The sequence below is a fragment of the Spea bombifrons genome, chromosome 7 (genome assembly GCF_027358695.1).
Source record: "Spea bombifrons isolate aSpeBom1 chromosome 7, aSpeBom1.2.pri, whole genome shotgun sequence".
In the NCBI taxonomy this organism is placed as follows: Eukaryota; Metazoa; Chordata; class Amphibia; order Anura; family Pelobatidae; genus Spea; species Spea bombifrons.
In genome coordinates, this window is record NC_071093.1 from 31506127 (window position 1) to 31526475 (window position 20349).

The 20349-nt window shown below is 43.4% G+C and overlaps 1 protein-coding gene across 1 annotated transcript in view; it reads left to right on the forward strand.

The window, feature by feature from the left end:
• Positions 1-20349, forward strand: part of COL3A1 (collagen type III alpha 1 chain) — a 49455-nt gene that overhangs the window by 14907 nt on the left and 14199 nt on the right. Inside the window, exons 6-18 of the mRNA XM_053471794.1 lie at positions 1391-1444; positions 1563-1616; positions 2154-2207; positions 14650-14703; positions 15438-15491; positions 16111-16164; positions 16630-16674; positions 17647-17700; positions 18485-18529; positions 18908-18961; positions 19087-19185; positions 19277-19321; positions 19690-19788. Of these exons, the coding sequence (XP_053327769.1) occupies positions 1391-1444; positions 1563-1616; positions 2154-2207; positions 14650-14703; positions 15438-15491; positions 16111-16164; positions 16630-16674; positions 17647-17700; positions 18485-18529; positions 18908-18961; positions 19087-19185; positions 19277-19321; positions 19690-19788 (765 nt within the window). The remainder of the gene's footprint in view (positions 1-1390; positions 1445-1562; positions 1617-2153; positions 2208-14649; positions 14704-15437; positions 15492-16110; positions 16165-16629; positions 16675-17646; positions 17701-18484; positions 18530-18907; positions 18962-19086; positions 19186-19276; positions 19322-19689; positions 19789-20349) is intronic.

The window sequence follows — 20349 nt, forward strand, 5'->3', positions numbered from 1 at the left end:
GGACCAAAAAACTAAAACCTTAATGCTTTGTTTTTACTTTACAGTATTTTCTGATTTCATAGATGCGATATTGCTTGGGTTTTTTTTCTTAAACATAATAACTTCTGAACAATGCATGATATATGTGCTTTTAACAAATGCTATGTTTTGCTAAATCATATCATTTTCTTGATACTTACATTGATCCCAACTAAACCATTTTATCTGCAGTATGGAGAACAGACTTTCCTATCATTTCATCCCTAACAGGTTTTATTACATGCGGCTGGTTAAAATTATTATTATTATTAACATTTAATTACTAATGTCTATCTCATCCACATTATTATTGTAAATGTAAAAAGGCTTAGTGTTTGTATTAGAGGACATTCATGAGAATGCGTAGGTTTATTGCAACAAATGACTAAAATAGAAATTTTTGATAAGAATTTTTTGCTTCACCTCACATAAGATTTAATTTTACAAGGACCAATGGTTCATTAAAGAGAAACAGCAGTCGAATGAGATTTCATTAAATTATATCTCCATATATTTTAAAGCCTGATAACAGAGTTATTATTCATATGTAATAATACAATTAGAATCACCAAGCTTTCCTTTTAATAAGAAAAATAACATTTCTTTTTTAAATACTTGTGTTTTTTTGTTTTTTAGCCCTATGGCTTGTGCAATAATCAGATTATGGAGAGAGACTAATATCTCTACACAATTATCATACCTATCCATTCAAACAGTTGTTTAACATAATGTGCTATATCAACTATTCACATAAACGTGGATTAGATATTTGTTACGAATCCGTCATTTTAATCCCCACATTAAAAGTCTGCCTATTTAGTTAATGGAGCCATTATTTCTTGACAGAATTGATATTTGTTATTTTTTAATCATGAGACTTAGGAAACACCGCCTAGTAAAAATACAGTAATCTCAAAACATGTACAAATATTTTAAGCTAATGTGAGCCTCTTATTATAGTATTCTTTTGTCGATCCCGGATGGCTTCCTTTTACTCATCAAAAAGTGAAAACTATTTTAATCTAAGGGAAGTTTAAGAAAAAAAAAAGGTGATAACATTTTATGATCCACAAATAAGGTTATCAAATTGTCATTCCTATGATGTCCCCTAATTTAACTGATACAACAAATATTTGAGATAAGGTCAAACCTATGTTACCAAGAAATGCTCTAAGACAATAAATGCAAAAAACTAGGGTTTGTCTAGGGTACACTAGATTGTCTTCCACACTGATCTAGATATGACTAGATGATGGCTTCTTCTACTTTCGGCCATTGTTTGCCCACTTATATCAGTTCAATGTTCAGTTTAGAAGTAGATAGAGCCAGAACTTTATTTAACCTGACATGTCTGTGTTCTTGCATTATTTAGGGTTTACCTGGACCTCCTGGCCCCCCAGGGTCACCTGGACATGCTGGCCAACCTGTAAGTTAAGCTTTCAAAATATATATCATGCTACTGTTCTACTGAACAATCTGTTTCATAGCAAAAAAGATGGTGAAATGACAAGTATATAACCAAAAGGTTTTTTTTATTGAAACAGGGACCTCATGGTTATCAAGGCCCCCCTGGTGAATCTGGACAGCCTGGTCCTCCTGTGAGTATCTAATGTGATTTGCAAAAGAGCATGATATTCTAAGGAGTTGCGTCTCAGGACCATATTAGTATCTCCCGGAGTCTCTGAGCAAAGCACTGCTTCTCCAGGGCTTCAAGTTAGTATCTTCAATATAAGAGGAGTGGTGTTTGGTCACGCCCACCCCCACCTACTCCCCAGCCAATGGGTAACCTTGGGATTTTCTCAGTATGCAAATAGGTGTAATTTCCCCAATAGGTTCCTCATTTGAGTTAACAAGCAAGTGCACGTAGGAGACGTAATTCATCCAAGACGGCTGGAAACCTTGGGGCTGTCTCTGTGCAATCCTAATAGCCAAAAATAGTATAACTAGTATTCATTCCCCTTACATCTCCAGCATGTTGATATAGTCTTATGAAGATTAGTATTTTAACTTTAAAAAAAAAAAAAACAAACATATTTATATGCTCACCTCCCAGTTCTAACATTATTTGTATTAAATAGTTGCTAAAATAGCTTTATAATCACCTAATTGATATCTGCTTATCTTTGTTTTGTTAGGGTCCTCCAGGTCCATCTGGACTCCTTGGCCCCGCTGGTCCACCAGGAAAAGATGTAAGTACATTACCATTAATGTAACTCTTAGAAGAAATTCTGATTAAAGTGAATACGTAAATTTTAATCTTCACAGTTTGAGTAAAAGATCATAATACAATGAAAGTATAAATGTATTAGGACACTATAGTTATTTGTTATCAAATTTGGTAGATGTTTATAAATCTTTATACATATTATAGACGTTATAACTAGACTTGGGCACCAGGGGGCTCTTCGTGTTCGTCTTCGTGCTCGTCTTCGGGGGAAAAAAAATCTTCGTATTCCGCGAATATTCGCCCGTTCCTGTCTTCTCTTCGGGCGAATATTCGCGGACATTCTTCGTGCTCGTTTAATCTTCGTTTTCCTCCTGGTTGCCTAGCAGGGGTTAATACGGGGTTAATAACACATCACAGCAGCAGCAGCTGCCGTGAAGGTACGTGTGTGCAGCTCTATTGGTCGTTTCGGCAGGGGGCTGGTCTGGCATCAACGAGTGAATTGCAGAACTGCAGAATGCACTTCATTCGTTGATGGCAGGCGAGCCCCCTGCCGAAACGACCAATAGAGTTGCACACACATACCGAGGTGTACTGTCCATAGATGTTTAATAAAAGAATAGGGAATATTTTACATTTTTAAATTGATTTTGGACCACTTTACATGCCTAACATTTGCTACCTATTTACAATGGCATACTTTGCAACAACCCAACTTACTTATTGGACAGGACTGGAAAATAGCAGGACTGTCCACCAAAATCTTGGGTGTGTTGGCAGGTATGCTGATGGAAAAATGTTGGACAAGAACTAAAAAATAGCTTAGGGTTAATGTACGGTTATGTTTAAGATTAGTAGCAGTGCACTGGTTTGGTTAAAGATGGATTATGTCTAAATAATAATAATTTAATTTTAATGTTTTTTTTTAAAAAAAAAATAGGGGTTTATTTAAATGTATTTTAAAGTTAGATTTATTATTTAGTACTTGATTATATTTATTAAATGTTTATAGTAGCGTTACCTACCAAGCTATAACTACCTATGTGTATTTGCATTTTGCATACCTAGTTTAGCTAAATTAGATGGGACAGGACTGGAAAAAAGCAGGACTGTCCCTGAAAAAGTTGGGTCTGTTGGCAGGTATGTGGATGGAAAAATGTTATAGGGTGAAGTGTGAGTTATAGTGTTAATGTAATGCTATTAGTGAGTGAAGGCCAGGGCAAATAACAAGGAAAACGTCCTTGTGTTTTGTGCATTGTAAGTGTGTGTGTATGTGTGTTATGTGTGATGTCACTGTGTGTTATATGTGTTATATGTGTTATTGTGTGTGTTATGTTTGGTTGGTTGTGTATCAGAAGGAAAATAATGAAATGGAAAAGGAAATGGGAAAGGCAAATGAGTGGGCAATTGGCGACCCGCTCACCTGTTTCACCCCAGGGCAAAGCACCCAAACACTGTCAGTCTTAGACGTTTGGCAGCAGACTTCCAGAGCTCAGACACAAGGCCCTAGCGTAAGCTGGCCACTCCGGCGGAGGTAGCAGGCGTTGCCACACCGCAAACAGAGGCAGCCAGGGGGGAGAAACTGCCCTTACCATTAGGGACATTTTGGGCATGACTCTAGCCAGGAAGCGAACTGGCAGAGAAGAGATGCTGGCACCACCACCAGCAGCAGCATTGAAAAGGCGAATGAGTGGGCAATTGGCGACCCACTCACCTGTTTCACCCCAGGGCAAAGCACCCAAACACTGTCAGTCTTAGACGTTTGGCAGCAGACTTCCAGAGCTCAGACACAAGGCCCTAGCGTAAGCTGGCCACTCCGGCGGAGGTAGCAGGCGTTGCCACACCGCAGACAGAGGCAGCCAGGGGGGAGAAACTGCCCTTACCATTAGGGACATTTGATTCATGACACTAGCCAGGAAGCGAACTGGCATCGAAGAGACACTGGCACCACCAGCAGCAGCAGCAGCAGCAGAATTGGGAAAGGCGAATGAGTGGGCAATTGGCGACCCACTCACCTGTTTCACCCCAGGGCAAAGCACCCAAACACTGTCAGTCTTAAACGTTTGGCAGCAGACTTCCAGAGCTCAGACACAAGGCCCTAGCGTAAGCTGGCCACTCCGGCGGAGGTAGCAGGCGTTGCCACACCGCAGACAGAGGCAGCCAGGGGGGAGAAACTGCCCTTACCATTAGGGACATTTGATTCATGACACTAGCCAGGAAGCGAACTGGCATCGAAGAGACACTGGCACCACCAGCAGCAGCAGCAGCAGCAGAATTGGGAAAGGCGAATGAGTGGGCAATTGGCGACCCACTCACCTGTTTCACCCCAGGGCAAAGCACCCAAACACTGTCAGTCTTAAACGTTTGGCAGCAGACTTCCAGAGCTCAGACACAAGGCCCTAGCGTAAGCTGGCCACTCCGGCGGAGGTAGCAGGCGTTGCCACACCGCAGACAGAGGCAGCCAGGGGGGAGAAACTGCCCTTACCATTAGGGACATTTGATTCATGACACTAGCCAGGAAGCGAACTGGCATCGAAGAGACACTGGCACCACCAGCAGCAGCAGCAGCAGCAGAATTGGGAAAGGCGAATGAGTGGGCAATTGGCGACCCACTCACCTGTTTCACCCCAGGGCAAAGCACCCAAACACTGTCAGTCTTAAACGTTTGGCAGCAGACTTCCAGAGCTCAGACACAAGGCCCTAGCGTAAGCTGGCCACTCCGGCGGAGGTAGCAGGCGTTGCCACACCGCAGACAGAGGCAGCCAGGGGGGAGAAACTGCCCTTACCATTAGGGACATTTGATTCATGACACTAGCCAGGAAGCGAACTGGCATCGAAGAGACACTGGCACCACCAGCAGCAGCAGCAGAATTGGGAAAGGCGAATGAGTGGGCAATTGGCGACCCACTCACCTGTTTCACCCCAGGGCAAAGCACCCAAACACTGTCAGTCTTAGACGTTTGGCAGCAGACTTCCAGAGCTCAGACACAAGGCCCTAGCGTAAGCTGGCCACTCCGGCGGAGGTAGCAGGCGTTGCCACACCGCAAACAGACGCAGCCAGAGGGGAGAAACTGCCCTTACCACTAGGGACATTTTGGGCATGACTCTAGCCAGGAAGCGAACTGGCAGAGAAGAGATGCTGGCACCACCACCACCACCAGCAGCAGCATTGAAAAATGGGAAAGGCGAATGAGTGGGCAATTGGCGACCCACTCACCTGTTTCACCCCAGGGCAAAGCACCCAAACACTGTCAGTCTTAGACGTTTGGCAGCAGACTTCCAGAGCTCAGACACAAGGCCCTAGCGTAAGCTGGCCACTCCGGCGGAGGTAGCAGGCGTTGCCACACCGCAGACAGAGGCAGCCAGGGGGGAGAAACTGCCCTTACAATTAGGGACATTTTGGGCATGACTCTAGCCAGGAAGCGAACTGGCAGAGAAGAGATGCTGGCACCACCACCAGCAGCAGCATTGAAAAGGCGAATGAGTGGGCAATTGGCGACCCACTCACCTGTTTCACCCCAGGGCAAAGCATCCAAACACTGTCAGTCCTTGGCGTTTGGGAGCGGACTTCCAGAGCTCAGACACAAGGCCCTAGCGTAAGCTGGCTACATTGGCGGAGGTAGCAGGCGTTGCCACACCGCAGCAAGTGCAACCAGGGGGGAGAAACTGCCCTTACCATAAGGGACAATTAAGGCATGACACTAGCCAGGAAGCGAACTGGCAGAGAAGAGATGCTGGCACCACCAGCAGCAGCAGCAGCAGCAGCAGCAGCATTGGAAAAGGCAAATGAGTGGGCAATTGACGACCCGCTCACCTGTTTCACCCCAGGGCAAAGCATCCAAACACTGTCAGTCCTTGGCGTTTGGGAGCGGACTTCCAGAGCTCAGACACAAGGCCCTAGCGTAAGCTGGCTACATTGGCGGAGGTAGCAGGCGTTGCCACACCGCAGCAAGTGCAACCAGGGGGGAGAAACTGCCCTTACCATAAGGGACAATTAAGGCATGACACTAGCCAGGAAGCGAACTGGCAGAGAAGAGATGCTGGCACCACCAGCAGCAGCAGCAGCAGCAGCAGCAGCATTGGAAAAGGCAAATGAGTGGGCAATTGACGACCCGCTCACCTGTTTCACCCCAGGGCAAAGCATCCAAACACTGTCAGTCCTTGGCGTTTGGGAGCGGACTTCCAGAGCTCAGACACAAGGCCCTAGCGTAAGCTGGCTACATTGGCGGAGGTAGCAGGCGTTGCCACACCGCAGCAAGTGCAACCAGGGGGGAGAAACTGCCCTTACCATAAGGGACAATTAAGGCATGACACTAGCCAGGAAGCGAACTGGCAGAGAAGAGATGCTGGCACCACCAGCAGCAGCAGCAGCAGCAGCAGCAGCATTGGAAAAGGCAAATGAGTGGGCAATTGACGACCCGCTCACCTGTTTCACCCCAGGGCAAAGCATCCAAACACTGTCAGTCCTTGGCGTTTGGGAGCGGACTTCCAGAGCTCAGACACAAGGCCCTAGCGTAAGCTGGCTACATTGGCGGAGGTAGCAGGCGTTGCCACACCGCAGCAAGTGCAACCAGGGGGGAGAAACTGCCCTTACCATAAGGGACAATTAAGGCATGACACTAGCCAGGAAGCGAACTGGCAGAGAAGAGATGCTGGCACCACCAGCAGCAGCAGCAGCAGCAGCAGCAGCATTGGAAAAGGCAAATGAGTGGGCAATTGACGACCCGCTCACCTGTTTCACCCCAGGGCAAAGCATCCAAACACTGTCAGTCCTTGGCGTTTGGGAGCGGACTTCCAGAGCTCAGACACAAGGCCCTAGCGTAAGCTGGCTACATTGGCGGAGGTAGCAGGCGTTGCCACACCGCAGCAAGTGCAACCAGGGGGGAGAAACTGCCCTTACCATAAGGGACAATTAAGGCATGACACTAGCCAGGAAGCGAACTGGCAGAGAAGAGATGCTGGCACCACCAGCAGCAGCAGCAGCAGCAGCAGCATTGGAAAAGGCAAATGAGTGGGCAATTGACGACCCGCTCACCTGTTTCACCCCAGGGCAAAGCATCCAAACACTGTCAGTCCTTGGCGTTTGGGAGCGGACTTCCAGAGCTCAGACACAAGGCCCTAGCGTAAGCTGGCTACACCGGCGGAGGTAGCAGGCGTTGCCACACCGCAGCAAGTGCAACCAGGGGGGAGAAACTGCCCTTACCATAAGGGACAATTAAGGCATGACACTAGCCAGGAAGCGAACTGGCAGAGAAGAGATGCTGGCACCACCAGCAGCAGCAGCAGCAGCAGCAGCAGCATTGGAAAAGGCAAATGAGTGGGCAATTGACGACCCGCTCACCTGTTTCACCCCAGGGCAAAGCATCCAAACACTGTCAGTCCTTGGCGTTTGGGAGCGGACTTCCAGAGCTCAGACACAAGGCCCTAGCGTAAGCTGGCTACACCGGCGGAGGTAGCAGGCGTTGCCACACCGCAGCAAGTGCAACCAGGGGGGAGAAACTGCCCTTACCATAAGGGACAATTAAGGCATGACACTAGCCAGGAAGCGAACTGGCAGAGAAGAGATGCTGGCACCACCAGCAGCAGCAGCAGCAGCAGCAGCAGCATTGGAAAAGGCAAATGAGTGGGCAATTGACGACCCGCTCACCTGTTTCACCCCAGGGCAAAGCATCCAAACACTGTCAGTCCTTGGCGTTTGGGAGCGGACTTCCAGAGCTCAGACACAAGGCCCTAGCGTAAGCTGGCTACACCGGCGGAGGTAGCAGGCGTTGCCACACCGCAGCAAGTGCAACCAGGGGGGAGAAACTACCCTCACCATCAGGGACATTCGAGGCATGACACTAGCCAGGAAGCGAACTGGCATTGAAGAGAGACACTGGCACCACCACCAGCAGCAGCAGAATTGGGAAAGGCGAATGAGTGGGCAATTGACGACCCGCTCACCTGTTTCACCCCAGGGCAAAGCATCCAAAAACTGTCAGTCCTTGGCGTTTGGGAGCGGACTTCCAGAGCTCAGACACAAGGCCCTAGCGTAAGCTGGCTACACCGGCGGAGGTAGCAGGCGTTGCCACACCACAGCAAGTGCAACCAGGGGGGAGAAACTACCCTTACCATCAGGGACATTCGAGGCATGACACTAGCCAGGAAGCGAACTGGCATTGAAGAGAGACACTGGCACCACCACCAGCAGCAGCAGAATTGGGAAAGGCAAATGAGTGGGCAATTGACGACCCGCTCACCTGTTTCACCCCAGGGCAAAGCATCCAAGCACTGTCAGTCCTTGGCGTTTGGGAGCAGACCTACAGAACTCAGACACAAGGCCCTAGCGTAAGCTGGCTACACCGGCGGAGGTAGCAGGCGTTGCCACACCGCAGCAAGTGCAACCAGGGGGGAGAAACTACCCTTACCATCAGGGACATTCGAGGCATGACACTAGCCAGGAAGCGAACTGGCATTGAAGAGAGACACTGGCACCACCACCAGCAGCAGCAGAATTGGGAAAGGCGAATGAGTGGGCAATTGACGACCCGCTCACCTGTTTCACCCCAGGGCAAAGCATCCAAGCACTGTCAGTCCTTGGCGTTTGGGAGCAGACCTACAGAACTCAGACACAAGGCCCTAGCATAAGCTAGCTACACCGGCGGAGGTAGCAGGCGTTGCCACACCGCAGCAAGTGCAACCAGGGGGGAGAAACTACCCTTTCCATTAGGGACATCTGAGGCATGATTTCAGCCAGGAAGCGAACTGGCAAAAGATACTGGCACCACCACCAGCAGCAGCGTTGGAAACGGAAAAAGGTGAATGAGTGGGCAATTGACGACCCACTCACCTGTTTCACCCCAGGGCAAAGCATCCAAAGACTGTCAGTCCTAGGCGTTTGGGAGCGGACTTACAGAGCTCAGACACTAGGCCCTAGCGTAAATTGGCTACACCAGCGGAGGTAGCAGGCATTGCCACACCGCAGCAAGTGCAACCAGGGGGAGAAACTACCTTAAACATTAGAGAGAAAAAATTTAACTTTCCAAGCTAAGAGCTGGGTAACCCAATTTGGGCAGATTGAATTTAAGAAAGGCAATCTGCTCCATCAGATGAGGTGCCATGCGTGAGCGCTGTGGACTCAGTATGTTTCCAGTCATAGAAAACACGCGCTCACTTTGAACAGTGGTTGGCGGACATGATAGAAGCTGCTGCGCAACCCATGAGAGTGCAGGCCACACACTCTTCTTTTCATCCCAGTAGCTAAGAGGATCAACATTAGGAGCAGAAGGAACTTCACAGAGGTAAAGTTTGACCATTTCAGCAGCACTACTCTCCTTTCTGCTGCTAGCTCTGTCAGATGGTCCAACTATACTGCCAAGTGCCTCTTCCCAAAACGCAGCTGCTCCACTCAGCTGTGTTGTGCTGCTTGTGGCACTGCTGCTGATGCTGCTGCTAGGGGTAGCAGACCACATCATCTCTTCCTCCTCCTGCACCTCACCCTCCTCGGACAGCATTCCCATTTTACGCTGCCAGTCACGCACCTTGTTGACCAATTGCTCCCGGTAGCTACTGAGAACATTGAATTTCAAAGCTAGCTTTCCCTTAATTCTTGGATCACAAAGGCACGCTAGCATCATTTCGGGACTCTCTTCCATTCGCTTGCGAAGGTGTACTTTTAGCAGATCCTTCAGCTTCCTGACTATGGCTGCTACGTCAGGATGTAGAGTGCCACCTTGAACAGCCTCACGGTTTCCAAGGAACACATCCATCTTGCTGCCTAGATGGGAGAACACTGGGATTACCTGGGCCAGACTGGCAGTGTTTGAGCTTAAATTTTCTGTGGCATCCCTGAATGGTTTAAGGACTGCCACTAGCTGGGCGATCACTGTCCAATCCTCCCTATTCAATGGAGAGGTAATCCCTATATTGTGCTCTGAGGCAAGATTATGGATTGCCCTCTGCTGCTCCAAAATCCTCTCTAGCATGTCTAACGTGGAGTTCCACCGTGTACTGACATCCTGACGTAGGCAGTGTACGGGAAGACCTGACCTCTCTTGCTCTTCCCTCAAAAGTTGGCTAGCCTTAACACTATGGTGAAAGTGCCCAGCGATCTTTCTGCAGCGGGACAGAACTACTGCTGCCACATTAGTTCCTTCTGACATTGCTGCCTTCACTACAAGATGGATGATGTGGGCTGCACAGCGCACACCAACAATATGACCATCTCGCAGCGCTTTCACCATATTGGCACCTCCGTCAGTTACCACAAAACCAACTTCAACATTGGTGCCCGCCTCTGCTCCCACCCAAAGGCTAAACATTTTCCTAATCGCATGCAGAATATTTTGGGAAGTGTGCTTTTCATCCATCACTTCTGCATGGAGAAGGAATGATCGGTAGCCTGCTGCAGCAACTTCCTTAGACACACCGGGCTGCCACCAGTGTGCTGTCAAAGAAAGAAAGGCATGCTGGGCGCTAGGTGCACTCCACAAATCTGTAGTGAAATGAACACACTGACCAGCAGCCTTGGAAAGCTCCTCTTTCACTGCTGCAACACAGGACCGATACAGCGAGGGGACAATGTTCCTGCTGAAAGTGGAACGTGACGGAACTGTGTATTGTGGAGCCACAGCCGCCATCAATTGTTTGAAAGGCTCCCCTTCAATCATGGAGAAGGATGCCCCTCCAACAGCAATGAACTGACCAATAAGTCGCGTTACTTTATTGGCCTGCTGTTTGGGCATCGTTCTCTTGGAGTGGAATGCCCCAAATTCTTCCAGGGTGGGCTGGGCATGCAGTGCTCCAACCTGCCTTGGTCTCTGGCTGCCAGCACTAGTTGCTGCTGCTGCTGCTGCTGCTGCTATTGGCTCAGAAGAAGAAGCTGTTGGGGTTTTTCCACGGCCACCAGCTATGCTGCCTGCACTAAGTTTTACCTCTGCATCTTTCCCCAATAGCACAGCGTTGTGTTGAGTGCTGAGGTGATGCTTCATGCTAGCACTGGTAAAATGGCCAGACACTTTCCCTCTGCTTATTAGCTTCCCACAATGTTTGCACTTTCCATAGCGCCCTTCTTCAACATTTTCAAAGTGCTCCCAAATTGGGGCGCGCATAGCCTTGGAGTGTGCCTTGGGTGCTGCTCTTACTGCTCGGGGTGGATGAACAGAGGCAGAACTAGTGGTGGTGGGACTGGTGGTAACAGTACTGGCCATAGTGGGACTGCTAATTGCTTTAGATTTGCTAGGTTTTGCTGCTGCTGCTGGTGGTGGTGATGGTGATGATCGTAGCGGAGAAGGTGGAGGCTCAGGGGAAAATTGTGCACTAGTCATTTGGACACTGCTCCCTGAGGAATCTGATTCCTGACCACTCATCTCCTCTACTTCCTCTGGCTCATAGTCTAGCTCTTCATTAGCCAGATCGAATGGAATTCCTGCTAGGCTGGAGCTAAGACTGATATCGTCGTGAGACTCGTGACTAGTAGTAGTGCGAGCAGGAAGAATAGACTCTGCACTTGGCCTCTCAGTCTCAGGCTCCTCTGCTACCTCGCTAGGTGGAGTTCCACTATGTGTAGCCCTCTCTCTAACTGTCTTTACAAAAATTTTGTAAGGACTTGGTGGCTTGCTAGAGGTACTAGGAGGACATGGCGTGGCGGTACCAGTGGGAACAGTAGGCGCAGCACTAGTGGTGGTAGAGGCGGTAGAGGTGGGGGTGGTGGTGGTGGTTTTCCCTACAAAGGAATGAGATCGCTTTGGTTTGGGACCCCTCTGAGTCTTGCTGCTAATTTGGCTCTGCTTGGTACCTTGCATGCTGCTGGTGGATGGGGAAGATGCTGCTTGGGGCAAAAGGCACTTCTTTTTAGTCACTGGGCTGGTACTACTTGTGCTACCCTTTAACTTTGAACGTGCTTCTGGTGCTTTAGGCTTTCCGTAAAAAACCATAGAGCTTGTGGGCCTAGCCGCACTACTACTGCCTGCTTTTGGTGCCTTTCCTTTACTTGATGATCCTTCAAGCAATGCTTCCCCAAATGATAAGCGAGAGCTTGGCCTACTTGGCCGACTAGACTGACGCAAAGGCTGCATCTTAGAACTGGTGGTGGTGCTGGTGGTGGTGCTGGTGGTGGTGGTGGTGGTGGTGGTAGATGGAGCTTGTCCCTCCTTAGTCCCAAAAGGAGGATCCATTTCAAATTTTGTGTTGTGTGTGTAGTGTAGTGTAGTGTAGTGTAGTGTAGTGTAGTGTTTAAAAAACTATAAAAAAAAAATAAAAAAATAAAAATAAAAAAAAGGAAAAACGAATTAAAGACAAAAAAATTAGAGGAAGTTCTCTTCAGTGCTACTGCTTAAAAAGTAAAACTATGCACTACTGCACTGTGCTGTGTGCAATCTGCCAAAATCCTAAAGTTATTTAAATTATTAACTCAAGATTAACTATTTAATAACTAGCAGTATTTTATTTTTAATTTGAATTTACACGGGCCTAAGAGCTTAGCCTACTACTATGCTAGCCTAAAGCTATATTTCCTTACTATAAGTCTACCTCTAGGCAGACGCTCTCAAACCCACTAAGCTAAAGTGAGGTTAAATCAGATTCAGTATATGATTTATTAATTAATATTAAGTTATATAATATTAATAGATTAGAACTAATTTACTTATATATTATGTATTATAGATAGAAGAATATAGATTATGAATTAGAATTTAGAATTAGAATTACTTATATTATAGATTATGAATTAGAATATTATTATTTATAATATATTATAGATTAAGATTAAAGAAGATTAGAATTATTTTAGTACTACAGCTAGTAGCTTGAAGCTTTGCTTAGTACAGCTCGTCACAGTCAATTTTTCTTGAAAAGAATTAGAAATAAAATAAAATGTCACAGCAAAACAGTTATCTTCACTGCTTGCTGCACTCACTAGCCCAACAAGTTCACTTCACTGATGGACTGAGGTGAGCAAAACACTAAGGGTACTTTTAATAAAATTGAAATAAAATGTAAAATAAATGAGAAAATCTTTGCAAAACAGTTAACGTCACTGCTTGCTGATCAAAAAAAAACACAGCACTTATGCGGCTGCACTCACTAGCCCAACAAGTTCACTTCACTGATGGACTGAGGTGAGCAAAACAAATGAAATAAAATGAAAGATTAATTAAGAAAAATTGACTTGGTCTCTTACTGTTGCTAAAACAAAGCACAAACTATAGAGCTGCAGCACCAGTACTAATAAGATTAGCTGAACTATACGCTAGTAGTAATTAATTAATATTATTACTTTTATTTATAGCTAATTTAATTAACTATTAAGATAAGAAAGAATTAGAGAATTATTGATATTACTGATTTTAGATTAGACACTAGTAGATGTTCTGAATGTCTACAGTACACTCTACACTAGTATACTATTACTAACTATAACTGACAAATATATATATTTTATAATGAATTCAATTATTAATTATATTAATTAATATTACTGATTTTAAATTAGACACTAGTAGATGAATGTCTACAGTACACTCTACACTAGTATACTATAGTATATATATATATATGACTGACAAATATATATATATATATAATATTATAATGAACTATTAAATTATAGATTCTATTAAATTGTAATTTATAAATTCTATTTAATTTATTTAAGCAGGACAGGCAATAGGCACTAGTGCCAGCCCAGGGCAAGGGCACCCCAGTGCCACTGAGGCACTGGGTGCACTGTCAACTCAACAGCACTTACACTAAAGTTGATGACAAATTAATTTTAAAAAAATTAAATTAATCAAATTATTATTATTAAATTAATTATATTAAGTAGCACTGAAGTGAGGATGAAGTACACTGTGAGAAAGGCTTACCAGTCTCACACAGAACAGAACAATCTCTCTCTGTAACGCTCGGATGCAGCACAGCAGTGTTGCCAAAGCAGTCACAGCGAAAAATGAATGGATCTCTCAGGCAAGCTCTGGTCTTATAAAGGCGCCTTCAGAATTCAAAAAACAGCAGCACAGGCATTGGACGAGACCCTTAGCGTTACGTCACAAGAGTGAGCTGATTGGACAGACGAGGATCAGCTCACTCCTGTTTGAAATTTTGGCGGTTGCGCGGCAAAAACGAAGACGATCACGAAGAATCTTCGATTCTTCGTGATTGTGAGTCTTCGTCTTCGCCTACGGTTTGCCGGCACTGTATTCTGTTCTACGTTCCTTCGGAACGAACAAAAAAACGGCCTCTTCGTGCTCGTTTTCATGTTCGCCCGAAGACGAATGCACAAGTCTAGTTATAACACATTCACACATTTGTAGGGTAACGGCTGAATCCAAAACTTTTAAAGTGCTTATTGGTATTTGACCAGTAGGTGGTGCTGGTTCATTCCATGTACTACGAGGATATGCTAATATGCTTTATGATAGTTGATGAAGTATATAATATATTATTATTTATAACGGTAAATAATGTAATTTCTTGTTTTTCAACAGGGAGAACCCGGAAGACCTGGTAGGCCTGGAGAGCGTGGAGTAGCTGGCGCCCCTGTAAGTTAACCACTTGAAACTGTACCAAAATGATGGTCTAACTCTAATTAATTACGATATACTTGGTAGCATCTTTGTTCTCTTTAGTAGCATTATACTGTAATGCCGCTTAAGGGAAAGTGTACCCCTTATTGTATGTTGATATGGCCAGTGGTTCGTTAATAGCCAGCTAAATTTCAGTATTCTGCCTGTTAGGGCTAATTATCGAATAAAATGTTGTTGGGTACTTTGTACAAACGGCACTTAAGGAGGAAGGAGAATTACTTCTTTATGCCAGTACTGCGTTTGGTAGACAAGTTTTGATAGTAAGCTGCGTGACCTGTTAAACACCATCTATCCAGAGTATGTCACTAACTAATTACTTATTAGAAGATTGTTTTTTTTGTAAAAAAAAAGGAACAAATTACTGCTGTGCAAACATAGATAATAAAGGAACCTCTTATCATCTTCTAGTGTGATAAGTTAATAAAATAACACACAGGTTAACTAAAACAGCCTTTGTTTCCTGTGATTATTCCAAAAAGATAGCTGGCTGGCACATAACTGCCCAAGAATGCAGGGATATTTAAACTGGTTTATATCTAGACTATGCTATACAAATGTATTTCTGTGTAGGTTTGGAAACTATAGACTATACATTTGAAAATGCCTGTAAACAGAAGCACTTGCATTGATACCTCCATATAGTACATTTTCTAAAATCATATTTCAACATGTATTTGTATTTCTTTTAGGGAGGCAGAGGGCCACCTGGTATGTCTGGTTTCCCTGGAATGAAAGGACACAGAGTAAGTACAATTCTGTATATTTATTTATATACAATTTAATATACCAGGGCCCTAACTGGCACATAGGGGCAACTGCCTATAGTGCTGCAAGGTGGAGGGGTGAGCTAAATCTTCCGCTTCAGTAATGCCTCTGTGCCTCCTTCCAATTCAAGATGTCAACGTGGAGTGGGACCTCTGACCCTGCCCAAGGCACCAAGACCCCTAGTTATTGCTCTTGAATATACTGCTGCAGTAAATCGTACAACCAAAGCATATATATATATATATATATATATATATATATATATATATATAGGTATAATGTAATTGTATGTGGTCAAGAACAAGTAATATTGAAGCAGAAGGACTACACTAACAGAATGGCACACTACAACTACAATGCTAAATTATGAAAAGTGTTATATTTTGAGATTAAAAATGTCTACTTAGATCTATGATCTTTTTGTATTTTTATTGTTTTTATGCATTTTACAAACTCTTGAGTTCCGAAAAAATAAATGAACTTACCCCATAAAATAGTATACAATTTTTTTGAAAGATGAATATTACCCCCAATTAAAGAGTGACATAATTGTTCATGATAGTAATAAATAAGTAAACCTGTTCTTTCTCTCCAAAGGGAATTGATGGAAGAGATGGTGCAAAGGGAGATTCTGGCGCTCCTGGACAGAGGGTAAAATTCATTTGTATGTCTAGATCCAGAACCAAAATACAAGGCAGATGTGCTTGATTTCCCACACATCTAAACACATATCTGCCTTGTAGCTCATGCCTTTTAGTATATGGTTAAGTGTGAAGAATTGACTCCATTGTGTTTCTGTGGAGTTCTACCATTTTTCAGTTTAATTTACTGGTAGATGACTTATTTTTTGCCTTTGAGATCTATGAGCATAAGACTAAAACTTTACCACTATAGGGGAACATAATTAAAATGGAATTGTCTGGAATTTAAGGATTAAAGTAGATTATAAAGAGTAGGTGGTTCAATTTATCCAAACATGGCTCATTAAACAGTGTGACTCTCTATGTTTATCAAATGTAATTATGTGTTGAATATGGGGGATATAGCTACATATGGATATTCATTACTACTGTTTGTTGTAATGTGCTTTACTGACATGAGTTTTTTCTTCATTAGGGAGAGCCTGGTAGCCCTGGAGACAATGGATTGCCTGGCTCAGCGGTAATTAATTTTCTCTATTAATTATTACACCTATAAAAAAGAAAACAGAGTTACACTTCTTTTGGGTAATTCAAGTTGCAATGGCATGAGAAAAACAGAATAATTAACCTTTCTTTTAAATCACAGACACATGTTGTAGGGTGCACAATCATCAAACTATAAGTTCCTAATAAAATTAGATTTCCTTAAAAATAAAACATTGGATTCTCATGATATTCTGTTTAGCCATTAACATGTTAAATTAAAGGTTACCTGCCTTACCAACTCAGTATTTAAATTATTGATAGAGTATTTGTATTGTAACATATGAGATGGCAAAGATTGGGAGAATCATTTAAGATCATTAGATAGGAGAACATGGAAAGATAGATTTGGGAGGTATATTTAAACTGATAAATACTTAGAGGATAAATACGAGCCCATTATAGGTATCTGAGTAAGGTCAAGATTAAAAACCTTCTAATGAGAGGACCACATAACTTGTCTCCTTAGTGGGAGGAATTAATAACTGTACTGAAAATAACTGTTTACTGAAGTAAAAATAATAAAAGGAACTAATCATTCGCAATCAAAAAACACAAAATGTTGTGATAGCTCTGAGAACACTTTAGATTTATTATTGCTTTCTTTGCCGTATTTGATCAAATTTACCATATTGCATCATATTGGTCATTCTTAAGAAGTATTTGAATTTGAATGTAGCCTGTTCTGAAAAGAGATTTGAGGTTCTTTATGCAGAGTAATAATGCTAAGTATATAGTAATGACAATAATAATACATATGAAGAAGAGGATTGGACCATTCAACTGGTTACTATCATATCAACCAATCGTAAAACCTTCCACCAGAACCGCCATCATGGTTCTAGAGAACGTTGGCCTGTGTATGAGAATATGTTTGAGGGTGACATGGGACATTCAGGTGATAATGAATGATAATGATAATGGTGCTGTGTATTTTGTTAAATATTAGGGACCAAGAGGACAACCTGGTGAGAGAGGTCGGCCTGGGGGTCCCGGACCTGCTGTAAGTATCCTGAACCATCTAAAATCCATGTGATTGCCTGTCATAAGACCTTTATTAATTCAGTAAAACTAATTTTTCACATGAACTTGAAATGATCCTAACAAAGCCATTGTGTCTTCATAAAACATTATTTACTTTTATATGATTACTTGAAAACAACCATTTCAGTACTATTGTTGTGTCCTAACAGCTGCCTTCCATCTATGGTTTCACTTTAGTAATAGTGCATACATTTCTTTAGTCAAAGTGCGTCAATGGCTTCTAGCATGTGTCACTAACGTAAGATGACATTCTGAAACCTGTCCTTGGATATGGTTTACTTTTAACATCATACCAGGTAGCATCATATCTCCTTTATTCGCGGTGGTTCATTTAAATCCATGCTTATACAAAAAAATAATATTTTAAGAATTTCTGTTCACTTTATTATTTGCTATTTCATTTTTACATGGTTTATGTTTTCATTACCCATCTATGTCATCCAGTGACATAATACACTAACCATACAGCATGGTGGTAGTTGGCAAAACTGACCATAGCAATTTTGTTCAAATGAACACGAAAAGTGTTCTTGTGAACCCAGCTATGAGTATATCTGTAACTGGCACAGTGGAAAGACTACATGTAACCATATAATCACAGTGCTTAGTGTCTCGACTAACCTAATAAAATACAGCAGAATGCATATGATACCTCTATCTACGCCATCTATATTATACATAAATAATCCTTTTGGGTTTTTTTCTTTTCTTATGTGATCTTCTCAAACTTTTTTTCAATTTAGGGTGCCCGTGGTAACGATGGTGCTCCTGGCTCTTCTGGTCAGCCCGTAAGTTGTTTTTTTTGCACTTTATGTTTACATTTGCAATATTGGAATACAATCTTCTGGCATATATTAACAGGTTAATACATCACTAGCACCAAAGGCACTTTTAGCTTCTTGTCTCTTATTACCCTTTTGCATCATTTCTCGTGTCTACAGTTCCTAGACTTGAAAATACAGACATACATGTGATCTCATTGCACTAAAGTTGCATGGTAACTTCAAAGAAAAGGAAAACACAAGGTTTATGAGAAAGCTCACTCTGTTCTAGAATGTTCTAATAATCTAATTCATATAAATTTTATAGTGCAGGTTGTTATGAATACAGTTAAACAGTTGCATGCTTTAAATTGCAAACTGTTTTATCTCATTTCTTTTCTTCAGGGTCCTCCTGGTCCCCCTGGCAATGCAGGATTCCCTGGAGGTCCAGGCCCCAAGGTACCACAGTTTTTTCTTCTTACTATCCATATAAATTATATTGGACCCTACCCTCCAGAAAGTCACCGTATCATAAAATATTGAACAAATATTGAAACAAATGTCATATCATTGTATCTCTTTAGGGTGAAGCTGGAGCTCCTGGTTCTCCCGGTTCAGATGGCTCACCTGGTTCTAGAGGTGAAACCGGACCCCAAGGTCCCGTTGGTTTAACTGGTCCTGCTGTAAGCAAAACTCTCATTGACATTTTATTTGTGTTACTTTCCAAATGCATACAAAAAGTACAATAACAACCAATCTGGCATTTCCTCCTAGGGTCCTCCTGGTAATCCTGGAAATCCCGGCGGCAAGGGTGAAACGGTATGTATCTCTGGCCTTATTAAGACATTGATATTAAGACATTTGTTTTATGTATCTTCCAGTTGAAGAAGAAAAAAAACTCATACAAGAAAGCGAGAGAGGAACACAAACACAGAAGGACACATAAAGATAACATACAACTTTCACCATTATATTTATGATTAGATTTATGTGCATCAAAATTAAAGTGGTCAGAGGCAGCATTGATCATGCAAAATCTTATAGAAAAAAATGCATTTTTAAGCAGGGCACATGTCTTGCCTTTAAACATTTATTTCTAATGGTTACTATGGCTATAATATAGTTGCTTACAGCATTTCTTGTATAGTCCATATATTTATGAAATATGCTTATTTTCTTGTGAATAGGGTCCTGCTGGCATCCCTGGTGCTCCTGGTCTGGCTGGTGGTCGTGGTCCTCCTGGCCCTCCTGGTACTAATGGAGTTCCTGGCTTAAGAGGCACAGCGGTGGGTAAACTATGTAGATTTTATGCCACAAGTATATTGTATACTGTAAGCATAAACTAAAAAATAAAAATGTAAATAGATCTTACAATTTAAGATGTAATACAGGCCCTGGCAGCAGCCCATAAGTTAAAGGCAAGCACCTGCCTACTGCCATGCATTAACAAATGTAGCATCCACACACTACATTTTTAGATTGTTCAAGCAGCCTTGACAGTGGATCTTCAGCCATCTGGCCATTCAGTATTTGCCCAATGTTCTCAAAGGCCAGTCAGGTTCTGTTTACTGGGGTATTAGTAGATAAAGTATAATTTGTTTGAGTTAATACCGTAGTTTGTTCTATATGTGGCACACACCTTGATGCCCAATAGCTGACTGCAAAGGTTATGGTTTTCCTTGACTCATTGACTGGTGGGCTTCGCGTGTGGTCAGTATAGTGGTTTAGTGCTCAGACGCTTGCGGAATACAGGTAGCGGCATGCTGCGAATGTATGGGAAAGAGCGTAGTGTTGAGCTGTACATATGAAGCACATGGCTGCATGCAAGGCATTAATCAACTGGTGGC